This window comes from Sturnira hondurensis, unplaced genomic scaffold, assembly GCF_014824575.4.
Source record: "Sturnira hondurensis isolate 20B ecotype Veracruz unplaced genomic scaffold, ASM1482457v3 Scaffold0008196, whole genome shotgun sequence".
Lineage (NCBI taxonomy): Eukaryota > Metazoa > Chordata > Mammalia > Chiroptera > Phyllostomidae > Sturnira > Sturnira hondurensis.
This window is the reverse complement of record NW_028080827.1, coordinates 358,109-382,440: the sequence shown is the minus strand read 5'-3', so window position 1 is coordinate 382,440 and position 24,332 is coordinate 358,109. Positions and strand designations below refer to the sequence as shown.

The following is a 24,332-nucleotide window of genomic DNA, read 5'->3' as shown; positions in this document are numbered from 1 at the left end:
GCAGGGGCCATTGTTCACTCTCAGACCCCGCCCTCACATATAGCATCACGACCCAGCCACATGGGTTGCCCTACCCTGGTGAACACCTAAGGCTCTGCCCCTCATAGGCAGTAGGCACAAGACAAAAAAAGATAGCCCAACTTCCGCCAAGATGGAGGCGTAGGTGGAAACACTGTGCCTTCTCCCACAACCAAGTTTGAATACAACAAAGGTTTAGTAAACAAAGACGCAGCCAAAGAACAGAAAATTGAACAATATGGAAGTCCAACAACAATGAACCATTCTACCAGACCAGTAAGAGGGGTGGAGACAGAAGCGGAGCAGGCTCGGGCAGGAAGGATCCCCCAACTCCAAGCGCCCAGGCAGCCGTGCCTGGGGTAGCAACAGGTGGACCCAGTGAGGGCACAAGGTGGCAGGTGGACCGAGGTCACACATTCGTGCACAGATAAACCAGCAAAGTGAGCAGTGAGACAGACTGCACAGGCCCCAACGGCGGGAAGTGGCAGAGGGGACCGCCATTGCTCCTCTTTGACCCCACCCCCACATACAGCATCACAACCCAGCAACTAGGTCGCCCGGCCCGGTGAACACCTACGGCTCTGCCACTCAAACATAACAGGTGCAAACAGACCAAACATTACAACTCAAGTACAGCTCAAAGCCCCAGAGCCTATAATTCTAAGTGACCAAGAAATATCCAGTCTTTCAGATGCACAGTTCAAAATACTGGTGATCAGGATGCTCACAGAATTGGTTGATTTTAGCCACAAATTAGAGGAACATATGAAGGCTAAACTGATTGAAATGAAGGGAAATGCACAGGAAACCAATAGTTATGGAAAGGAAACTGGGACTCAAATCAATGGAGTGGACCAGAAGGAAGAAAGAAACAACTGAACAGAAAAGAAGGAAAAAACGAGAATTCAAAAAAATGAGGAGAGGCTTAGGAACCTCCAGGACATCTTTAAACGTTCCAACATCCAAAGTATAGGGGTACCAGAAGGGGAAGAGGAACAGCCAGGAGTGGAAAACTTATTTGAACAAATAATAAAGGAGAACTTCCCCAGTCTGGCAAAGGAAATAGACTTCCAGGAAATCCAGGAAGCTCAGAGAGTGCCATAGAAGTTGGACCCAAGAAGGAACACACCAAGGCACATCATCATTACATTAGCCAAGATTAAAATGAAGGAGAGAATCCTAGAAGCAGCAAGAAATAAGGGGACAGTCACCTACAAAGGAATACCCATGCTCAATTGCTTTGGCATCCTCCTGCAAAGCAAGAGGTCACAGGTTGGATTCCCGTGGTACATGTGCAAAAGGCAAGAGATCAGTGTCTCCCTCACCTCTTTCCCTCTTTCTCTCCCTCTTTCCCCCTCCCTCCCACCTCTCTAAAAATAAATAAAAATTTTCAAATAAATAAATAACAAAATTAAAAATAAGCCTATATGCCTATGGCAAATTTACTTTCAACAAGGGAGTCAAGGTCATTCAATGGGAAAGAACAGTCTTACCAACAAATGTTTTTGGAACAAATAGCACATGTAAAAGTATGAATTCGGAGCGCTATTTCATTTCATATACAAAAATCAACTCAAGTTCTGGCTGGGGTGGCTCAGTTGGTTGGAGCATTGTCGAATACACCAAAAGCCTAGGGGTTCAATTCCCCACCAGAGCATGGACCTAGGTTGCAGGTTAGATGCCCAGTCGGAGCACATGTGGGAGGCTACCAGTTGATGTTTCTCACTCACATCAATGTTTCTTTCTCTTTCTTTCTCTCCCTCCTCTCTGTAAAAATTGATAAACATATTTTAAAAATTAACTCAAAATATATCAAATACCTAAATGCAAGAGCTAAAGGTATTAAATTCTTAGAAGGAAATATAGCTGTGAACCTTCATAACCCTGGATTAAGCAATGGTATTTATTTATGTATTTTAATCCTCACCCAAGCATATGTTTATTGACTTTGGAGGAGTGGGGAAAGAAAGAAACATCAATGTGAAAGAAGAACATTGATTGGTTGTGTCCTGTATGCTCCTGGACCAGGGGATCAAACCTACAACCTAGGTGGGTGCCCTGACCAGGGACAGAACCCACAACCTTTTAGTGTATGGATGATGCTTCAACCAACTGATCAGACCAGGGTTAGGCAAAGGTTTTGTATATATAACACAAAAGCATAGAAACAAAAGATAAAATTGATAAGCTGTACTTAAATATTTTTAAATTTTAATTAAAAAATAAATTAAAATTTTTGTATGTCAAAGGACATTATCAAAAAAGTGAAAAGATGCCCTGGCTGGTGTAGCTCAGTGGATTGAGCGCGGGCCTGCGAACCACACCATCGCGGTTCGATTCTCAGTCAGGGCACATGCCTGGGTTGCAGGCCAGTTCCCAGCAGGGGACTCACAAGAGGCAACCATACATTGATATTTCTCTCCTTCTCTCCTTCCCTTCCCCTCTAAAGATAAATAAATAAAATATTTTTTTAAAAAGTGAACACATAATCCACATAATGAAAGACAAATATTTGCAAATGATACATCTAATAAGGGTCAAGTATCTAGAATATATAAAGAACTCTTACAATTCAACAATTTAAAAAAACTGAATTATCTGAATTTTGTAAATGGACAAAGAACTCGTATAGATATTTCTCCAAAGTAAAATGGCCAATAAGCACATGTTAAAATATTCAACATCATTAGTCATTAGGAAAATACAAATCAAAACCACAATAATACATCACTTCACATTCACTATGATAACTATAATCAAAAAAACAACTGACATTACATTAGATGAAATCAGCCAGTCACAAATATCATATAATTCTACTGAATGAGGTACCCAGAGCAATCAAATTCATAGAGATAGAAAGTAGAATGGTATTTGCCAGGGGCTGGCAGGAGGCAGGGAATGGAGAATTGTTTAATGGGTATAGTTTCAGTTTTGCAAAATGAAAAGAGTGGTCTCACAACAATGTAAATGTACTTAACACTACTGAACTGCACACTTAAAAATGGTTGCCCTGGCTGGGTGGCTCAGTAGACTGGAGCGTTGTCCCAAACACCAAAATGTTGCAGGTTCAATTTCCAATCAGAGTACATACCTAGGTTGCATACCTAGGTTCGGTTCTATCCCCAGTCGGCATAAGTACAAGAGCCTTCCAATCAATGCTTCTCTCTCACATCCATGTCTGTCTGTCTGTCTGTCTGTCTCTCCTTCCCTCTCTCTTTAAAGATCAGTAAGAATATCCTTGGGTGAGGATTTTTTTTAAAAAATGGTTAAGATGAGGGCCCTGGCCAGGTAGGTCAGTTGGTTAGAGCATCATCTATATACACCAAGGTTGTGGTTACACCCCTAGCCAGGTCATTAAAAAAGAAGAAAAAAAAAGAACCAACAAATGAATGCATAAATAAGTGGAACAAATTGATGTTTTTCTATTTCTTCCTTCCCCTCTCTCTCTAAAAATCAAAAAATAGCCCTGGCTGGTGTGGCTCAGTGGATGGAGTGCTGGCCTGCAAACCAAAGGGTTGCTGGTTCAATTCCCAATTCAGACACATGCCTAGGTTGCAGGCCAGGTCCCTGGTTGGGTGTGCACAAGAGGCAACCTCACATTGCTGTCTCTCTCTCTTTCTCCCTTCCTCTCTCTCTAGAAATAAATAACCTTTGAAAAATTAAAAATAAAATAAAAATCAATTTTAAAAAATTAATGGTTAAGATGGTACATTTTACATTGTTTATTTAAATGTAAGTTATTTACAATTAAAGCTTTTTAATTTTTAAAAAAGACCAACAATAACATGTATGGGTAAGGGTGTGGAGAAAGTGGACTCCTCATACATTACTAGTTGGTGTGCAAAAATGACGTAGTTCAGAAAACAGTTTGACAGTTCCTCCAAAAGTTAAAGAGTTGCCACACGACCCAAAAAATAATCATTCCTAAGTATATATCCAAAAGAATGGAAAACACATGTTCACCTAAAATCTCATAAGCAAGTGCTCACAGAAGCATTATTCATAATAGTGTAAAAGTGAAAACAACCCAAAAGTCCATCAACTGATGAACAAAATATGATAGATATATCATACACTAAAATATTTGAATAAGTACCAATACATGCTACAACATAAATGAACCGTGAAAAGATTATGCTAAATGAAAGAAGCCAGACACAAAAAGCTATGTGTGATTCCATTTATATGACATGTCCCGAATAGGCAAATCTAGACACAGAAAGTAGATTAGTGGTTTCCAGGCTGGGGTAGGGAGGAGGTGGGGTGGGTAAGGACTACTAATGGGTGTGGGATTTCTTTTTGGAGAGAAGACAATGTTCTGAAACTGGATAATGGCAATACTTGCACAATCTTGCATATACACTAAAAACCAATGAATTGACTATTTTAAATAGTAAATTTTACTTATGTGAATTACATCTCAACTTAAAAACCTATGTTTTAATGACAGGAAACAGGTATCTCCATGGTCTCAAAGTATCTTCAAAATATTTAGTAATTACAAAGAAAAAAATAGTAAGTTTACATTGGAGAACCCTGGCAGCCCCCACCTTAGCCAAGTGATCAAGGTCAACATCACCAGTAAAATATATCAAATCATGTACACCCTGATAGATGCACCAAGGAGGACACACTAATTTCTGTGATATCCTTCCCAAAACTGCAAAGCTTTAATCAAATCATGAGAAAATAGAAGACAAACCCAAACTGAGGGACATTATATGAAATAACTGTCCAGTAATCCTCAAAAGTGTCAAAGTCATGAGACTAAAGAGGGCTGTCGTAGATATGAAGAGACTACAGGGACATGACAACTAAATGCACTGTGTGACCCTGGACTAGATACTGGAACAGAAAAAGAACTTTAGTGGAAAATAGGTGATATCATTATAAATTCTGTATTTAATAGTAGTATAACACGGCTAATATTCTAGGATTATGTACAATATTAACATAAGAGGAAGTTGGGTGAAACATATATGGAAATTCTCTATAATATTTCTGCAAGTCTTCTGTAAGTCTAAAATTTGTTCAAAATTTTTCAAAAATTAACTGTTAAGAAATAAAGTTATTTTATCTAATAGAAGAGCTGAGAGAGAAAATTTAGCAAATATCCCATAAAAAAGATTAAGATTCTAGACTTTAAGGCCAACACTTGTCTGTGATATAGCAAATGGGAAGATTAATAAGCTAATACACTAAACACTGTTCCTAAAAATAAAGTAAAAAATAGATCAACACTGTTCCTAAAGCATGGTACCATGAAGGCTTAGTCATCTCACTCCAAAAAGATAATTAATGAAAGGAAAGAGAACAAGAGAATGAAATGTTCTGTAAGAGATGTGAGATCTTTCAGTTTGTCCTAAGAAAGAGTATGCTGAGCATGTAGGACCCTTGCTTGATTCTCTCTAGTACTCACTGCTTCATGTTCTAATTTGTGACTCTATCTCTTTACATCAAACTAAAATCTGCTTCATATGAGCCTTATATACTCAGAATCTTACAGTGTAAGAGGTCAAAGATATAATTTAGTTCCGTGGTTCTCAAAGTGCAGTCCGGGATCAACAGTATCAGTATCTCTAGGAAACTATGTTAGGCATGCAAATTCTATACCCACTCCCAAATTTCTGAATCAGAAACTGGTGGTGGAGCCCTGCAATGGAGTTTTAACAAGCCCTCCAGGTAATTCTAATACAGGCTAAAATTTGAGAACCATGGGTTTTATACAATCCCCTCAATGTAGAGGTGATTTGCTTAAAAGCACAAGGTTTCTTAGAAGTGGTCATGCCTAAAACTTGGGCTTCCAACCCCCTCCCTCCCACTCCAGTGTACTTAGGATTTATGCCATACTGTCCCCCTATAGGTCCTAGTTCTTATCTTTGAAACAATAAAGCATAAATTGAATTCCTATCTCATAACGACACCTCAGTTATCCTATCTCCCTTTTCCTACTATCATTTTCTGTTCTGGTTCCATCAACTTTTTGTCAGTGGTGCAGTTTTATCTTGCATAAAATTTGTCACTTTAAATGAAGTACATCACTCTTGGTAAGCAACAGAAGCCAAAAGAATTAGATGCCTAATTTTTTAAATTGATTCAAACTATTACTTTAAGTAGAGCTAACAGATTTTCTCAAGTACCTCATCATTTGTCTCCTTTTCATGTTTAATAGAAATATTATTCAGCACATCAATGCAACAGTTAATGGTGATTTTCATACCGTGACATCAAGAATCACTCAAATGTCCTATGTTCCACAGGTCAACTTCTACTGTATACTGTACATAAACACGTAACGGTGAACGAGATGCCATAAAGTGTGAGTAAACTCAAAACTAAATGCAATAAACTGAAAAGGGGAAGCAGAGTGAGGATTAAGTCAATCCTGTCCTTGACAAATCAAAAGCAAGAGCAAAAATAACCCAAGAAACTTCTCTGTTAAACATTTAAAAAAGAAAATTTCAACTAAACACAAATTAGGTAAAATAATTTGAGCTAGAGAAGCCCTTGATAAACTTATCTTATCAGAACTTCAATTTTTTAAAATAAGAACAATTTGGATAAGCAGTAATTAAACCCTTACCAGGCCTAATGTGGTGTCTTCATCACTGTCTCCGTCAGGACTGCCTTCCATATCAACATCGGGGATCACTGTATCCAAAGCGCTCAGGCGTTGTCCCTTGCTATTTCCCACACGAACATCTAGGCGTGATTTTTGCAGAGTAGATTCTGCCTTAGAAGATGCGGTGGCTTTGGTCTTTGGAATTAAAATCGTTGTGAAAGTTTTCTTTATTTCAATTTTCTTATATTTCTTACATGCCACTTCGTCCTTAGAGTTCTTATTTAATAGGGATTTGGGGAGCTTAAATTGGCCTGGCTTGTAATCACTGAGTGAAAAGGGGACAAGACACACCTTAGGTGTTTTTTCTGAAAGTGTAGCCTGTAACGGTCTCAGAGATACATGAGAGATCTTCTGGTTTTCTTTATATTCATTCGCCTATTCAGACCAATAAAAGAAAAGAAAAGATTAGAATCCCAGGTCCCATTCCTTTTCTTACCGATTTAAGTAAATAAATCTAATTCCTACCGCATAATGACACCATAAATCCAAAATGACAGTCTACAAGGAAACTTTTTCCACCCAAAATCTAGATACCAAATTCATTAACCCAAATGCAATTATTTATTATACGGGACACATTTCTTGCCCATATGAGTCTACCAGACCAATAATAATAATGACTATAATCTGTAACTGAGGAGTCTACCATGTCAGCTTCCGCGTAACTGTAATTGTTCCCAGAATGGGAAGCTGACAATAACTGCTGCAAAAGCAAGTGTAGAGTCCTGATCCCACGGTCCGACTATATCCGGGGCTGAAAAGAACCTTTCTCCACGCTGTACGTCTAGATTCCATAGAGGACAACCAGAGCAGGGAGGCGAACTTCTCTTCTGAAGCACGCCCGGAAAAGCCAGTTAAACGGCGAGATGCCCCAGGGGAGAAAATACGGCAGTTTTAGAGCAGGTTAGTGCGGGGCGCCAGCTCCTGGTGCCGGGCAGACCCCTCACGAAGACTGCGGTAGGAGCGCACCCGAAAACGACAAGCCGTCTCTCACCTTCTCCTGGAGTAGCTGACTGGAGCCAGCCTTCTCCTCCGCCGCCGCGTACAACCCGGACATCTTTCTGCCGCGTAGCAGCTGGCGCCTTCCCGCCAATATTAGGCAGAAGGCGGGGCCTCGGAAGGTGCTGGCGGGCCGCTCCGCGCGCTCAGATCCCAGCTGACTGCCGGGAGGGGAGGGACGCGGGCGCACTACTGCCCTCTCCGAAAGCAGCTAGCTTACCAGTCTCACCCCAAACTCAAATTCCTTAAGTATGCCATGGGACGGTACGGAGATGGTTTTTTGGTGTTTGGGTTTTTGTTTTTTTTTTACCTTGTATCCTGATGCTTTGATGCTGCCGGTACCAGGATCTCGCTTTGAAAAACACGAGCGCTTTTGCTGATAAACTATTTTGCCTTGCAGTGTGAGCCCAGAAAAGATTCAGACTTACTCAGATGCCCTAAAGCAGCGGTCCCCAAACTTTTTGGCTCCACGGACCATCTTCGTGGAGGACAGGGCGGCTGAGGAGGGAGCGGGGAGAAGACGGGACGTAGAGCTCTGGTGAGCTGCGCTCGCTCACCCGCGGTGCAAGGGGTGGGAGATAGGAGGCGCAGCTCCTGCGATCTTTGCTTGCAGCCCGATTCCTAACAGACTGTGGCTCGGAGGTCGGGGACCCCTACTGTAAAGAATAGAAAGGAAAGGACGTCAAAATAAACTTGGCAGCGTTTACCTCGGGCTCCCTGGTCCCATATAACCCCACCACCAGAATATTATGCTCTATGGCTACCGTATTATCTTGTAGAAAGGGAAGCATTTTGATGTTTTTTCAAAAGCTAATAACGTTTAGCTGGTTTAAATTTCGCCTGATCGTCTGCCCCTTAGTTAACTAAGATACTAATGATGACCTTACAAAGCCTAAAGGCTGGGGTTGGGGGGCGGGGGGGGGGGAATGTGAATCAAATAACTTGTGTATCACAAAGTAACGTCAGATTTTAGTACACTGTATTTCTTACAGATCCAGCCATATTATTTTTTTCTCCAGCTAGAAATAATCGGGCCTCGGATAAACTTCATTGGCTGTAATACTGCCACTGCGCAAAGCTAGATACAACCATGTTAAACTTTTTTTTTCTGTTCTCTGGGTTGCGTGAGCCAAAGCAATTGCCTTCCCCCCCACATAATTATCCCTCTACCATATAGTTTTGGAGCTGACAAATTTATAGATCCTTTCTTTTTAACCAAAACTGCTCCCTTGGTTACTTACTTGGGTCCTCCACTGTTCCTCGCTGGAGACTTGCCCAATTTTATCTCTTCTCCCAACCTAGGTCCAGTAAAAAAAATACCGGTGAAATAATTTGAGAACTAATCCTATTAACACCACCTTGCAAGACCCTCGAGCACCTGGTACCTGCCAAACTTTCACCACTCATTGACTCAGAAATCACTGGTAAAATCAAACTTTTCATAGTGTCTGGTATATCATACCATGCTATTTCTGTACTTCAGGACTTTGCTCATGCATCTAGTCTCTCTCTCCACCACAGCAGTTATAAAATCCATTCTATGGTGAAATGTGTTCTGACTCCCAATTAACCAATGTTTTTACACAATCCAGCTAGTGAATTGCAATTGCTTCTGTTATGATTCTATATGCCCTTGAAGACTTTCTGAATAAAATTCGTTTTTTCATTTTTCATATATATGTACTTTATTTTATTTTAAAATTCAAGCTTCTTGACGACATGAGGCATTTAACAATATTCCATACTCCTTACAAAGAGCTAAGCATGGTAAACATAGCAAGTACTTAATACCTATGGACTTATATACAAACTCTTTCAGGCCAATTACTTTTTTTTAATAGGCAGTCTCCGAAAACTTTAACTGGAAACCCTAAAAGAGAGTGTTCAGATTTCAGGCATTGTCCTTGGCCCCTTTTTGGAGTGTGTGTGTGTATGTATGTGTGTGTGCGTGTGTGTGTGTGTGTGTGTGTGACACTAACGTACGTAAATCACCACCGCCTGCCATCTTGTCACCAAAATAGACCGCACCACAACCCACTTAGCTTTATCAGCTGGGCGAATCAGGTGCTATTAGCAAGATTTCTATTCCAATTAAACTCTAATTCTGAACTTTGAACAGTCTGGACAAATTGTCCTTCACTATCCCCAGAATTTCTTATTCCTCACTATCCTATTTTCCTTGGCTTCAAACCAATCTAACAAACAAAACCTTTAATTCTGACCTTCCTCGCTGTAAGGGTCTTAAGAGCAAAAAACCCAACATAAGTAATTTCCCGCCAGAAGTGGCGTCCAAATTCTAGGAGTCTGACAACTATGGGGCGGACTCTGTACATGCGCAGTAACACAATGATGTTCTAAGTTTGGAGCCCAGAAGTCCTCCACAATCCCACAATCCTCTGGTCGCAATTTCCGGTTTCTCTAGCTCAGTCGTGAATGTTGCTTCCGTCAGTCGCGCTTCATCGTCCAGTTCCTCTGTGTGGAGAGGGACTTTTCTTCTGTTCTTTGACGTTGTAGCTGCTTAGTGTTTGGAATCAGTGAAGTTTCGGGAGTACCACGACAGCCATGAACATGTCGGCCCCAAGCGCACTCATGAAACAACCGCCCATTCAGTCCACGGCTGGAGCCGTCCCCGTTCGCAATGAGAAAGGTACTGTATTGAGGAGCCGTTTTCCAATCGGATCTTCCTCTTCCTTCCCCAGCATACTCCAGACCTACCTCCGGCTGACCACCCCAACCTCGCATATTCTTAAGACCTTCCTCCCCATTTCTTCGACTTTCTCCCACCCTACTGTGTTGCCAAGGCTGGGGGAGGGGCGGGGAAAACACTTCTAGCTCCTTGTTCCTTATATGCTGCCTGTACTCACCTTCTCCAAGCACTCCTCTTTTTTTGGCATCCACCAGTTCGTTAGACTAATACAGGCAGAATGCCTGCTGCTTGCGGGGCATGTTGCGGAATATAATCCCTCTTTTGTTATCCATACACTATGTTGCTTCTATAATTCTTATCAAGTATTTGTGTGTCTGTTTCCCTCTACTACATAATAAGCTCATAACTTCCTTGAGGCAGGAACCATGTCTTAATTAAACTTTTTAAACTTTAAACCAACGTAGTGACTGTGTTTTCTGAAGTGAATACAAAGTTGTGTAAGATAGTGCCCCTAACCTTAAGGAACTCGTATTCTAGTAGATGTGGGACATTGAAAAAGAGGTCTTTTATACCTGTAATACCTGTCACATAGGTGAAAACAGGCTCTGTGAGAGCGGAGAAGGAATAATTTCTTCGAATTGAGGTAATCAAAGAAAGCTTTTTGAAGAAGGTGGCATATAAGTTGACCCTTGAAGAATGGTATGATTCCAATGAGTGCAGATGGAAGAAGGAACACAGTATGTGTTTGTGGTATTCAGAATAAAGAGTCAGAGTTACTCAGTAAGGATTTTGGAAGATATCAGGGTGTTGTTTTTTTTAAATATACTGTACCTATCCCGTGGGCAACTTGTCTTTTTTAAAAATTAAACATATAAAGTATCCTTTGGATGCATACAGATGAAAGTTGTTCACTTGTGAATTCCATTGTATAATTAAACCACAATTTATTTCCTACTGCGGGACAGTTGTGTTATTTTCTTTCTCCTATTACAAACAGTGCTGCAACTGTCACTCTTAAAGGTATTTTTTTAGTGCATCTGGGTAATAATTTCTCTAGGGTAGACTCCCAGAAGTTCATCATCAACTTAACCACCTATTGTCGGCTGTTCTCCACAGTAAGAGCATGAAGAGTGTTTATTTACCCATATATTTATCTACACAATTGATTTCATGATTTTTTGAGATTTTTAAATTTTTGCTCAATCTAATGGGTGTGAAATATCTCATTAATTTGCATTTCCCTTATTACTAGTAAGTTTAGGCATCTTGTTCAGATATTTTTCAGCTCTCTAGGTGTTCTCTTTAGTGAATTACCTGTTTTTGTCATTTAACCATTTTCTGTTTGGTTTGTTTTTATACTTCCCAAATCTGTAATATTTTCCTGTTTGGGGATTTTGGGCTTGTCTTTTAACTTTAATTATGTAGTCTTCTGTTAAACAGGTAGTTTTTAATTTTAGTGTTAACAGATTTATCAATTTCATCTTTTTTGGTTTGTGTTATTTAGTATATTAAGAAATCTTTTCCTACATTGAGATCATAGATATTCAAATTACAAAGATTTTCCTATCATCTTAGTGTTTGTATAGTACTAAATAGATTTGGATACACAGTTGTGCAATACAGACTCTAAATTAAGGAGCTTATAGTCCTGTAGGGATGTATTTGTTTAAGATGTTTTTCACATTTGGAACTTTAATCCATCCAGAATATTTTGTGTGTGGGTGTCAGAGATCTAATTTTACTGTTTACCTTACAGTTAGCCATTTGTCCCTACTACTCCATTGTTTGACTAGCCCACCGATTCTCCACTGCTTTTTAATGTCACTCTGTAATATACCAAGTTCTCATATAGGTTTGTTTCTCTGCTCTCTACTCTGTTCCATTGGTCTTCATGTACTTCCTTTTTTAAAAAAAAAAAAGATTTTATTTATTAATCTTTAGAGAGGAAGGGAAGGAGAGGAGAGAAACATCAATGTGTGGTTGCCTCTCGTGAGTCCCCTGCTGGGAACTGGCCTGCAACCCAGGCATGTGCCCTGACTGGGAATCGAACTGTAATGGTGTGGTTCGCAGGCCTGCGCTCAATCCACTGAGCTACACCAGCTAGGGCTTTATGTACTTCTTGAGTCAATGACATATTGTTTTAATTACTATAAATTTAAATGAGCTTTGCAATCTGTATAAAACACTTCCTACTCCCTAGCCCTGGCAGATGTGACTGGGTTGGGGGCATTGTCCTGTGACCAAGAGGTTGCAGGTTTTATTCCCCATCAGGGCACATACATACCTAGGTTGTGGGTTTGAGCACTGGTCCAGCCACATACAGGAGGCAACCAATTGATTCTTCTCTCTCTTGCATTGATGTTTCTCTGTCCCTTACTCTCTCTCTCTCTCTCTCTAAAAGCAATGAAAAAATTGTCAAGTGAGGGTTAAAAAAAATAAAAACCTTTCCACCCCACCTTACTTTATTCTTCTGGTTTTATTTATTTATTTTTAGAGCAATTTTAGGTTCACAGCAAAATGGGAAGATACAGAGATTTCCCATATCTACCCCTACACATGCATATATTACCCCTACCAGGGTAATATATTACAGCTGATGAGCCTACATTCATACATCATAATTACCCAGAGTCTATAGTTTACATTAATATATACTCATGGTGTTGGGAAAATGTATCCATCACTATGGTGTCATACACAGTATTTTCACTGACCAAAAAATCTGTGTCCTGCCTATCCATTCCTCCCATACACCCAACCCCTGGCAAACACTGATCTTTTTACTGTCTTTATAATTTTACCTTTTCCAGAATGTATTTGGAATCATACAGTATATAATATAACCTTTGGGTATTCACTTTTTTCACTTAGTAATATACATTTAAGGTTCCTCCATGTCTTCTCTTTCATGGCTTGATAACGCTCTCTGTTGTTGGGGTTTTTGTTTTTGTTTCAGTGCTGAATAATATTCCATTGTATGGATATATCAGTTTATCCATTCACCTAGGAAAGGACATCTTCATTGATTCCAAGTTTTAGCTGTTTTGAACAAAGCTACAATAAATGTTAGTGTGTAGGACATAATTTTTAACTCATTTGGGTAAATACCAAGAACTGCAATTGCTGGATTATGTAAGTGTAAGTTTACCTAAGTAGCTGTACCATTTTGCATTCCCACCAACAATGAGTGAGAGTTCCTGTTGTTTCACACCCATGCCAGTATTTAATGTCAGAGCCCTGGATTTTGGCCATTCTAATAGGTGTGTAGTGGTATCTTACTGTTATGTGAATTTGTATTTCCCTGATGACATATGATGTGAGGCATTTTTATATGCTTATTTGCCCTCTGTATTTCTTCTTTAATGAGACATCTGTTAAGGTCTTGGACCTTACCTTGTTCTTCAGAATTGTCTTGGCTCCTATCCTTCCATGTGATTTTAGACTCTGCTGGGGAACAGCTTTTGATTGAATTGCATTAAAATTTTGTAGATTAGTTGCTATTATAAATGGTATTTTAAACTTATTTTCTAATTATATATATAACTATTGTACAGGTACACTTATTTTTATCGGGCATTCTTCCTGAATTCTGTTAGTTTGTCTGTTTATTATCTTGTTGGTTTTTTTTTCCTATGTAGATGATCATATGGTGTGAAAATTATGGCAGTTTTTCCTTTTCAAGCCTTATAGTTTATCTCTCTTTCTTCTCTTATTGCCCTATTTGGGGCCATAATAAAATGTTAATTAGAAGGAATGATATGGACAATGTAGGAATGCCTACTGGGTTTTTTTTTAGAAGAATGCTTCTAGTGTTTTATTGTTTTATTATTAAGGACAGTGTTTGTATATATTTTTAAGATTATGTGACTTAAATGGTACAAACTTTAAATCTTACATTACTCTTTGCCCTATGAACTTTCCAAGGTTAAGTCATCCTTGAAGCCCTAGGCTGAATCCTATTAGGTCATGATGGCTTAAGAGGTTTTTTTTATTAGTATTTACATTGCTGGAGTGTTTACATTACATTTACTATTATGTTATTTAGTGTTTTTATATTTATGTTCATAATGGAATCCACCTAAAGTTTTTCTTTGAACTGTCCAATTTGGTTGTCAAGGACATGTTCAAATCTTATAAAATGTGTTGGTTAGTTTTCACTCTCCATTCACTGGAATTGTTGGTATTTGTAAAAGAGAGATTATCTACACTTGCAGGCTTGATAGCTCGTAAACTAAAAGAAGGTAGAAATAGGTAAGATTAGAAAATTGAGTTATGTGGTTAATATATATATATTATGAAGGCTGCCATGGAAAACTCCAGCAGTACTAAAATAAAGACTGAGCAGCATTTTAACTTTATGTTCCCACTTAAATCACCCTTACTGTGTGCTGGGCACTGTTATTAAATTTATTTAAGGGTATAGTTGAGGTGGAATAGCATAACTTTGTGATGGCCATAGTCTGCCTGTTTGGGAGGGGGACTTTTTTCTGTTGTTTCACTGCTCACTTTCCTCTACTACCCAAGCTAGGCCTCATTATCATTAGTGTTGGTATGCACAATAATACTTTCCCATGATTTGACCTTTGTAGGTAAATATTATTAGATAAATAGATGGTTGGGTGATACTCTCTCCTTCTCCTTCCTGAACTCTTATGTACAAGGGACATAGCACTCTACCTACAAAGCCCAGTGGTTTAAGAACTTTAGGTAAGAGGCTACTGAAACATAATAAAGTCATCTTTCTTACCCAGGTGAAATTTCGATGGAAAAAGTGAAAGTAAAACGTTATGTGTCAGGAAAGAGGCCAGACTATGCCCCTATGGAGTCCTCAGATGAGGAGGATGAAGAATTTCAGTTCATTAAGAAAGCCAAAGAACAAGAAGCAGAGCCTGAAGAACAGGAGGAGGATTCATCTAGTGACCCTCGGCTACGGCGTTTGCAGAACCGTATTAGTGAAGATGTGGAAGAGAGGTAATAACTAGGGTTCTGTTTTCCTGGACCTGAACCCTACAGGCTAATTAATAAGAACAACAACAATAGCTAATGCTTGAGTAGTACTTACTCTGCCAGGCACTGTTCTGTTTACATTACATTTATTAATTCTTATAATCTACACAATAACCTAATAGGATGGTTACTATTATACTCATTTTACAAATGAGGAAACTGAGGTACAAAGGATTTAGGAAAATAACATGACCAAGGTTTACAGCCATTAAGTGGCAACCAGTAAACAGCAGGTTACCACTGGTCCAAGGGCCCAAACTAATTCATTAAAGGAATAGAAAACAGATCATTTGTTGGTTTGTTGAGAGGAGTCTTTTTAACAAAGATGTTTTATAAAAGTTGAGACATTGGTTTTATCCACTTATTCTAAAGGCTAATGAAATTGGCACCTCTTTGACCATCTCGAGACTTCAATATTAATTTCTTAAAAAACATAATGTCCAAGGCCCTGGCTGGTGTAGCTCAGTGGATTGAGTGCGGGCCTGTGAACCAGACAATCACGGTTTGATTCCCAGTCAGGGCACATGCCTGGGTTGAGGCCAGTTCCCAGCAGGGGAACTGTTCCTCAAGAGGCAGCCATACATTAATATTTCTCTCCTTCTCTCCTTCCGTTCCTCTCTAAAGATAAATAAATAAAATCTATTTAAAAAAAAGACACATAATGTCCAGGTGCTCTATGACTAGAGAAACGTGGTTGAACTCCTTCACTTTTGTAGCATTGGTGTTATACTTGGAGACACTGTTTTTCAGATTGGCTCGACATCGGAAAATAGTGGAACCTGAAGTGGTAGGAGAAAGTGACTCAGAAGTAGAAGGAGATGCTTGGCGCATGGAACGAGAAGATAGCAGTGAAGAAGAAGAAGAAGAAATTGATGATGAGGTATAGTAAAGTAAAATGGGAAATTCTTTCTGTGTATAAGAAAAAGCTGAGGTCTATGCTGCTTTCTTTCTTGAAGCCCTAAAGGCACAAGATCACTGCTCTTGGCAGAACTCTGAACCAGAGTTCTCTGCTAGGAATAGGATTGGAAATACAATGGTGCTAAGGTGTATTTACTCAGATCAAAGTTTGTTGAGCTTGATGAGGGGGAAAAGAAAAAGCCTCCTAACAGCATGGGTTATTTGGCTTACTGGCTTCAACATATGACCTGATAGGAAATAGAACGGCGTCGTGGCATGATGCGTCAACGAGCACAGGAGAGAAAAAATGAAGAGATGGAAGTCATGGAAGTGGAAGATGAGGGACGTTCAGGGGAGGAGTCAGAGTCCGAGTCTGAGTATGAGGAGTACACAGACAGTGAGGATGAGATGGAGCCTCGCCTGAAGCCAGTCTTCATTCGAAAGTAAGTATCTCACAAACAGTCCTGAATCTACAGTTTCTACTTTCTAGGTCTGAAGATAGAAGCCTCTTTCCTATCTCATGTTCTTCTGAAATGTAAGCACTAAGTGAAAGTCTTCTGCCCAGTGCCCTAGTTCTGCATGGTATTTGCTGAGGAATATCTTGGTGTTAGCAGATCGCCTGAGCTTGTTTTCACATCTCCTTCTCCAATTAAAGAGCACATATCTGCCCAAGATTTTACATTATTTTAAACACAAAATTAAGCTTAAAGAGCAAATTCCTATTCCTTTCCTAGTGGCTAGAAGTCCTACTACTACAGTCTAGCAGGTTCCTTGCTATTCAGCCAGTTAACAAAGATGAATGGAATTCTGATGCTCTAAAGACCTGGTACAACTCCCATTTTTGGATCTTTGTAAATATTAGAACCAGAGATCGTCTTTTTCTGATTTGGACAGGACTTGATTTAGGGAAACAGAGTACCACTCTTAAGAGCTTTGGGAAATTAACAGGACCTCTGCACCATAGGAAGGACCGAGTAACAGTTCAAGAGCGTGAGGCTGAAGCATTAAAACAGAAGGAGCTGGAGCAAGAGGCAAAACGCATGGCTGAGGAGAGGCGCAAATACACACTCAAGGTACTAGCAGTGGCTGTGAAGACTGAGTGCAAAGAGTAGTGTACTTAGTTTGTCTGAAGAGAATACGGAAGTCCAATAGTTGAATTGTTCTCCCTATCCAGATTGTAGAAGAGGAGACCAAGAAAGAGCTGGAGGAGAACAAACGATCCCTGGCTGCATTGGATGCACTGAATACTGATGATGAAAATGATGAGGAGGAATATGAGGCATGGAAAGTTCGGGAGCTAAAAAGAATCAAGAGGGACAGAGAAGATCGAGAAGCGTGAGTAATGGTCCTAGAATTTAATACTGCTAATGGGACAACTTTTTAGTAGAAAAGCTCTGAGGCTCAACATTACTAAGAGTTCCATTCTAGCATTCTTTATGGTTCCTGCAACTGGGTGAGTTTCTGTAATTGGAATGTGGCTGTTAAAATCAGGGTAAAGAAACACACTTTGTCATTGTTTCTCCATGATAGCGCAGCTAATACTCCCTTTAGTTTCCTAGTAGACACACATTTTTCATTGTTACCAGTTTTCTATTGTTGCATTACAACCCAATCCAAAATTAAGTGACTCAGAACAATTGATTATTTCTCACAATTCTGAGGGTTGGCCAAACAGTACCTCTGCTCATATCACCTGGGCTCTCTTAATGTAGGTGCATCCAACTGAAGGACTAAGTAGGCTAGAAAGTCCAAAATTTTTTCACTCACATGTCTGGTAGCTGGTGTGGAATATCAGCTAGGATGCCTCCCTTCTGTTTTTTTTTGTTTTGTTTTATTTTCAGACAAAGAAGAAGGGAGGGACAAAGACGGGGGTGGGGGGGAACACTAATGTATGAGAGAAACATCAATTGATTGTCTCTTGCTTACCCTCAGCTGGGGACCTGACCCACAACCCAGGCATGTGCTCTGACAGGGAATCAACTGTCAACCTTGCGGTTCGCAGGCTGGTGCTCAGTCCACTGAGCCACACCATCCAGGTCCCTTCTTCAGTAGGCTAGACTAGCTTCCTTACATAATAGTCTTGGGGCAGGATTCCAAAAGTGCAAAGGAAGAAGCTGGCAAGATCTTGGAGGCTCCCATGTTATTTCTGCAAAGGGTCATACATACTGTGAGGGGAAGAATGTATGGCATTTAAATAATCTAACACACTATGTTACAGCAGAATCATTTCTGAGCTGCATCACCCATTCTGAAAATTAGTAAGAATGAAAAAGTAATCCCAGGTTACAGTGGGAAACCATCAATAGAAAACTCTGTTCTTGGCCTGTAGTTTCTAAGGTTTTTGTCTTGGACTTCATGGAGTCCTCGTACCCTTTAAAATTGTATGCAAAAGTATGTGTATATTTGCATTTTTCTGGAGAAAGGGGATCTGTGACTACCCACACTCCCTCCAAAAAAGGTTCAAGTCCCTGCAATCTAATTAATGATGGTAATTCTTGGTTTGTTACATGTAAGCACACACAAGATTAAGCGTTACACAGTTATTTTTATAAGTGTTTTATACAGATTTTAGGTTCACAGCAAAATGGGGGGAAGACACAGAGATTTCCCATATAAGTTCTGGGGTTTTTTCTAAGCTGAGTGGCTTTTTAGGGAATTGGTAACATTGTGAAATTAAACAGTAACAGTATGTCTAAACCTCAAAAAAGGCTGGAATCAACTTTTGTAAGTATGTAATACCTGATCTTGCAAGCATAATGAAGACCACCTCACATTTTTCTTTATTGAGCCCCTGATCTTCATTCCTAACAGGCAATGACTAGAATTTTAAAAAGTGAATAGGCCCTGCCTGGGTAGCTCAGTTGGTTAGAGCATCATCCCAATGTGCCAAGGTTACACCTGTGAGAAGACTGTGATCAGGGCACATAGAAGCAACTGGTGCCTCCCAGATCCTACCTCACCCAGCCCATGGGAAGGGAGCCCTTCAAGCTCCAGGCTAAAGGTCCTGATGGTTTTGCCTGGCTTCATCTCCTTACCAAATCTCACTTACATTGCTGGTGAGGTTGAAAATGAGTCATTAAATTGTGTAAATTGACTGGAACCACACCCAGGCCAACTACAACTTAACCAGATGCCTTGGCACAGAGGCACTGTCTTAAATGGAATCATACTGAAATGATGTTGGCCTTCTATAGAAGTTGCCTAGATGGTAATCAGAAGTAAACAAAGCAAAAGCTTACTTTTTAATAGGAAAGCCATGAGTAAATCTGACATGGTTTGCTAAAATACCATGAGAACAATTCCTAGAAATAGCCAGCTCCTTCCAGATTCCCCATTAACTGCTGAAGCTACAAGTAGATTTCACTTGTAGAGCCCACATCTCCCAACAGGCCCTTGTCTAAGCCAGAGGTCACACACTTGGGTGTTTTCCAGAATCAGTCAGGGAAGTTATGAGTACAGTGGGCGGAGAGGGGCTATAAAAGACTAGAGAACACCAGGCCTGTCTACCCACAGCAGCCATTACTTAGATCTAGCTGACAATGGATGGCAGGCCTGGAGTGCCATCCTGACTTTTCATGAGAAGTTGAAAATCTGGATATTTGTGTAAACTCTTTGGATAATTAAAGTTAACAAATAATTTAGGTAAAAACAAAACACCTTTCCAACCACACACAAAAAAGAAGCAACCAGTGAATACATAAATAAGCAGAACAACTTGATGTTTCTTTTGATCTCTCCCTTCCTCCCTCCATAATAATTTTTAAGGTGAATAATGTTTGAAAAGAGATAGGACTGTGTTATACTCTGATAATTAGGTCTTCTTCTGAAGCTGGAATGATGCTAATAGTTTTGTTCTCTGAACAGGCTTGAGAAGGAGAAAGCAGAAATTGAACGCATGCGAAACCTGACTGAGGAAGAGAGGCGAGCTGAGCTCCGAGCAAATGGCAAAGTTATTACCAACAAAGCTGTTAAGGGCAAATACAAGTTCCTACAGAAATACTATCACCGGGGTGCCTTCTTCATGGTAAGAAGTAAAAAAGGAAAAGGAAAGTTGTTCAGTAGGAATAATTCAGAAGCTTTGAAATCTTTTTTCTCCCCAAGAATAAACTGGTTCTGGTTCCACTTGCCAGCCATTGGTCAACTTTCTCCTTTGCTTTTTGCCTGTGAAGAATATGAATCCAACAGAGAAACATACTGGCCACAGGATATTAGAAGTTGCAGCAACTGTTCTGTCTCGGCCCCAGCTCCCAGAAGGAGGAAATGATGTAATAGAAGAATTAAGGACCTGAAAATAGAGACCTATTAATCTGCGTAGATGCTAGACTATTTTAGGTACCCCAAAACACTTAGATATTATTATTCATAGCCAAGTGAGAAATTCTGGTTATGCAAAAACCAGGCTCTGCAAATACATTCAGAAGTTCATTTCACTTCCTTCTGAGCTGACAAAGTGACTTAACCTAACTACCACACAAAAAAAGTTTAATTATCTAATCATTGTGTATAACGTCGTCATCTTACTTTTTATGTAAAGACCAAAATATGTCTGTTAATCTTGCATAAAGTAACAATGACTTATTCCAAGTTATTTGGATTAGCACAAATAATTTCTTAATACAAATATAGTCAGAAAGGGAATGGGAACATTTGATTGCATTTATGTTAATACCGTGTAGCCTGTTAAATTATTTCTTAATGTTAGAGAAGTCTGTATCAAAAACTTAGACTAGCTTTTTAAAATGTTGTGTACCAGACCCAACTACAGTTAAATTCCTGCCTTTTACTGCAGATACCAGTAAAGAAAATTTTTTAGTCTTCAATGTAGGGTTCCTTCTCTCCAAAATCGATATGTCTATCTGCTCAGCAAGAAATGTTTGCCTTTTATATATTTTTTCTACACTGGAATTGATAGAAATTATGAATTACTTGTTACAGTGCTTCAGAGTCATTAAGTATTCCTTAAGCATTTCAGCAGCTTTAATAATGAAGCTTCTTAGAGAAATGTATTGCTGGCTGGCTAAGATATATAAGGTTTCTATGAAAGTCTTGGTGCACATCCTCAAGTACCAGGTCTTCCATTTACACAGGGAGAGATAAGTTGAAATGGCTTCTGAGATTAAATGAGGGACTCTTAGGCTTCAAACAGGAGAAAAGTAGATCTTACAAAAATGGTTCAGTTGTCCTACCTTTAAACTAGGCCTTTCTATAGTAAAGGGGAAAGAATACTCCAAAAGTGTGTTTGGTTAAAGGACTCAGTTCTCATGAAGCTTTCCTTAACCAAGATGGTGCTCTTTTAATGCCTTCACCACCTGTATTTATAATCTGTACTTTAACATTATATACAGTCTTACTAATAGGATCATTTGAAACTATTCTCTGTAATGGCAAGTGAACAAACAGGGAAGAGCCCAGCGCTGAATCCCTGCCCTGTGGTGGGGTGTGGGAAATGTGGCATACAGAAGCCCTACTCCCCAGTGCCACCATAAGGACTTGTGATTGAGGCCGTGGGCTGGGTTATGTTATTTTATATAGTTCATTAAGTAAATAACCTTTTGAGCTTTTACTGTATAAAGGACACTATTTAGCACTCAGGATGTTACAATATCAAAATGAAGCTAAGGCAAATATATACTGCATGTAAGGAAAGTGAAAAGTACTTGGGACTTCTGAAGACAGAGATGTATTTGGTAGAACACTGAAAAGTATAATATATGGTGACATTTAATGTATAGACTTTTTGACACTCGGTGGTAGGAAGACATTCCAGATGAAGGGACCATGAGTAGAGGAAGAAAGTATCATCTGTAACAGAAAGTGAAAAGGAAAGGAGAGGTAAATGAAGCCTACACAGTGTTTGGCCTTGACTACTACACAGAGGAATTGTTTAATTAACCCTGGCCAGTTACCATATTTTGCTGTGTATAATGTGTTCCTGTGTATAGCACCCATATTTTGGGTGTGCTATGCATGGGGTTATTATACATATGAATAATACACATCCTTATTTTTCCCTCAGAAACTTGGGCAAAAAGATGTGCATTATACATGCAAAATACAGTAGCTCAGTTGGTTAGAGCATCATGCTCATTTGCCAAACATACAGGTTCAATCCCTGGTCAGGGCACATACAAGACTCAACCAGTGAATGTGTAAATAATGAAATAACAAATTGATGTTTTTCTTTCTGTGTCCCTTTCTCTCTGTCAAATCTAAAAAAAAATTTTTTTAAGTAAAAGAGAACCTTGAAAGTTTTTGAGCAAGGTAGAGATTTAAGAGTTGTTTTAGAAACATTAATTCATTGGCAGTGTATAAGAATTATTGCAAGGCAGAATTATAGTAACCCAAGTGATGAGAATTTTAAGTGACAACTGATAAATCTGCACAAAGATACTCAAATTTTGAATCTAGGTAATTGAGAGAATGTTGGTCCTAAATGATTTTCACTTTAGATGTGAGTTTGAAATCCCAACAGAATATTCAAACTAATGGGAAGTAGAAAATTTCGAATCAGAGATTTGCAAGTCCTATAACAGAGTTAAAATCACATGAGTGAATGAACATAGTGAGTACAGACAGAATATAGCCAACCTTCAGAAAATGTCTACACTTAGGAAGAAAAAAGGAATATGAAAGAAAGGAGTGTTAACCTCAACTAGATATATGCTCTGAAGATAAGGTTCAATACTTTCTTTGTATGCCTTATCATAGTTTCATAAATTTGTGGTTTGAACATATGGCAAATAAAACCAAAAGGTTGCTAACACTCTTTTCTACAGGATGAGGATGAAGAAGTATACAAGAGAGATTTCAGTGCACCTACCCTGGAGGATCATTTCAACAAAACCATTCTTCCCAAAGTCATGCAGGTACGGGGTACCTTAATAACATGAGAAATTGAGGGCTGGGGTTGTGATGTGTTTGGTACTGTAACTCATCATCTATTCTTCCCTCAGGTCAAGAACTTTGGGCGTTCTGGTCGTACCAAATACACCCACCTTGTGGATCAGGACACCACCTCCTTTGACTCAGCATGGGGCCAAGAGAGTGCCCAGAACACAAAGTTCTTTAAACAGAAGGCAGCTGGGGTACGAGATGTATTTGAACGGCCATCTGCCAAGAAACGGAAAACTACTTAAAGTCCAAGTGCTTATTCTTCCAGCCGTGAGACACAAGGGGAAATCTCAACATCTGGTCCTTGATTTGCTTTTACCATTACTTACGTGATGGCCCATGTATCCAGCCTATTGGAACTACTGCCATACTTGTAACACTGGGCAACCCAGTCTCTGAAGGTGCTTTTGTGAGGTTTGGACTCATGGTAAGAAACCCATAGAAAAGCACTATCCGGGTAGGATTGTCCCCACTTAAAACTGTTTCTAAGAAATCTTAGGTTTCATCATTGTTCTGGCTTCCAAAATTCACTTGGGACTGTTCCAAGTTTTTCTAGCCCTTTAGCTTGGGTCAGAAATGTGGGCATGTAAGTGGACTTCCACCTTACAAGAAAACGGAGCACACTGTAACCTGTTTTGCTTTTTTGGCTGGAGTCAGTTTTTCTAGGTGAACATACTTTTTAATCCATTTGTGTATATATCAAATAAAAGAATCACATGCCAAGAGACTTTTTGAGCTTGATACTAGAAATAAAATGTGCAGGCTGACAAGTGTCTACCTGTTAACTAAAACAAAGTCAACAGAGAATTGTTAGGCAAATGGTGTTTCACACTTTAATCATCTCCTTTGATCTCAGAAACAAACACAGACTCTACAGACAGGCTGTATTCTTAGTGGCACCCAGATTTATTCATGAACGAATGCATTAAATGGTTGTCTTTGCCTTAATTGTATCTTGTATTTGCCTATATCATATATCAAGGAGGGCATAGTGTTGAGTTGCAGTACAGGGACATCATGCTAGAGTTAAATTCATGATTTTACCACTTAGTATCTACTACATAACTACCATGTACATGGCAGAGCATGAGGAGTCATGCTCTGGGGGTTATAAGAATAGACATTTAACCAGCAGGAAGGCTACTTCTAAATTGCATGAAAAAAAAGAAAGGCCAAGGTTTGTTCACATCCTTTAAATGCCCCACTGGGAAAATCACTCATAAATCCTTAAAAGTCCTACAATAAAAA

The 24,332-nt window shown here is 39.4% G+C and overlaps 2 protein-coding genes across 3 annotated transcripts in view; one reads left to right on the top strand and one right to left on the bottom strand.

Moving 5' to 3' along the window:
• WDR76 (WD repeat domain 76) overlaps positions 1–10,060 on the bottom strand; it is a 61,716-nt gene extending 51,656 nt beyond the window's left edge. The window contains exons 1-3 of one of the 2 annotated variants that reach the window (XM_037054491.1): positions 9,865–10,060; positions 8,884–8,940; positions 6,605–7,018 (exon numbers count right to left, since the gene is read on the bottom strand). In XM_037054491.1, the coding sequence (XP_036910386.1) occupies positions 6,605–7,018; positions 8,884–8,940; positions 9,865–9,975 (582 nt within the window). In that variant the 5' untranslated portion in view covers positions 9,976–10,060. Of the gene's footprint in view, positions 1–6,604; positions 7,019–7,637; positions 8,047–8,883; positions 8,941–9,864 lie in introns of those variants that run through there. The other variant, XM_037054492.1, reaches the window with a different exon arrangement.
• A 1-nt stretch (position 10,061) lies between these two features.
• On the top strand, positions 10,062–24,030 carry MFAP1 (microfibril associated protein 1). Its single transcript, XM_037054495.1, has 9 exons — positions 10,062–10,289; positions 15,041–15,260; positions 16,047–16,176; positions 16,449–16,636; positions 17,158–17,266; positions 17,368–17,528; positions 20,058–20,217; positions 22,970–23,059; positions 23,147–24,030. Exons 1-9 carry the CDS (start codon positions 10,205–10,207, stop codon positions 23,327–23,329), a joined length of 1,326 nt encoding a protein of 441 aa, XP_036910390.1. The 5' UTR covers positions 10,062–10,204; the 3' UTR covers positions 23,330–24,030.
• The last annotated feature ends 302 nt before the right edge of the window (positions 24,031–24,332 follow it).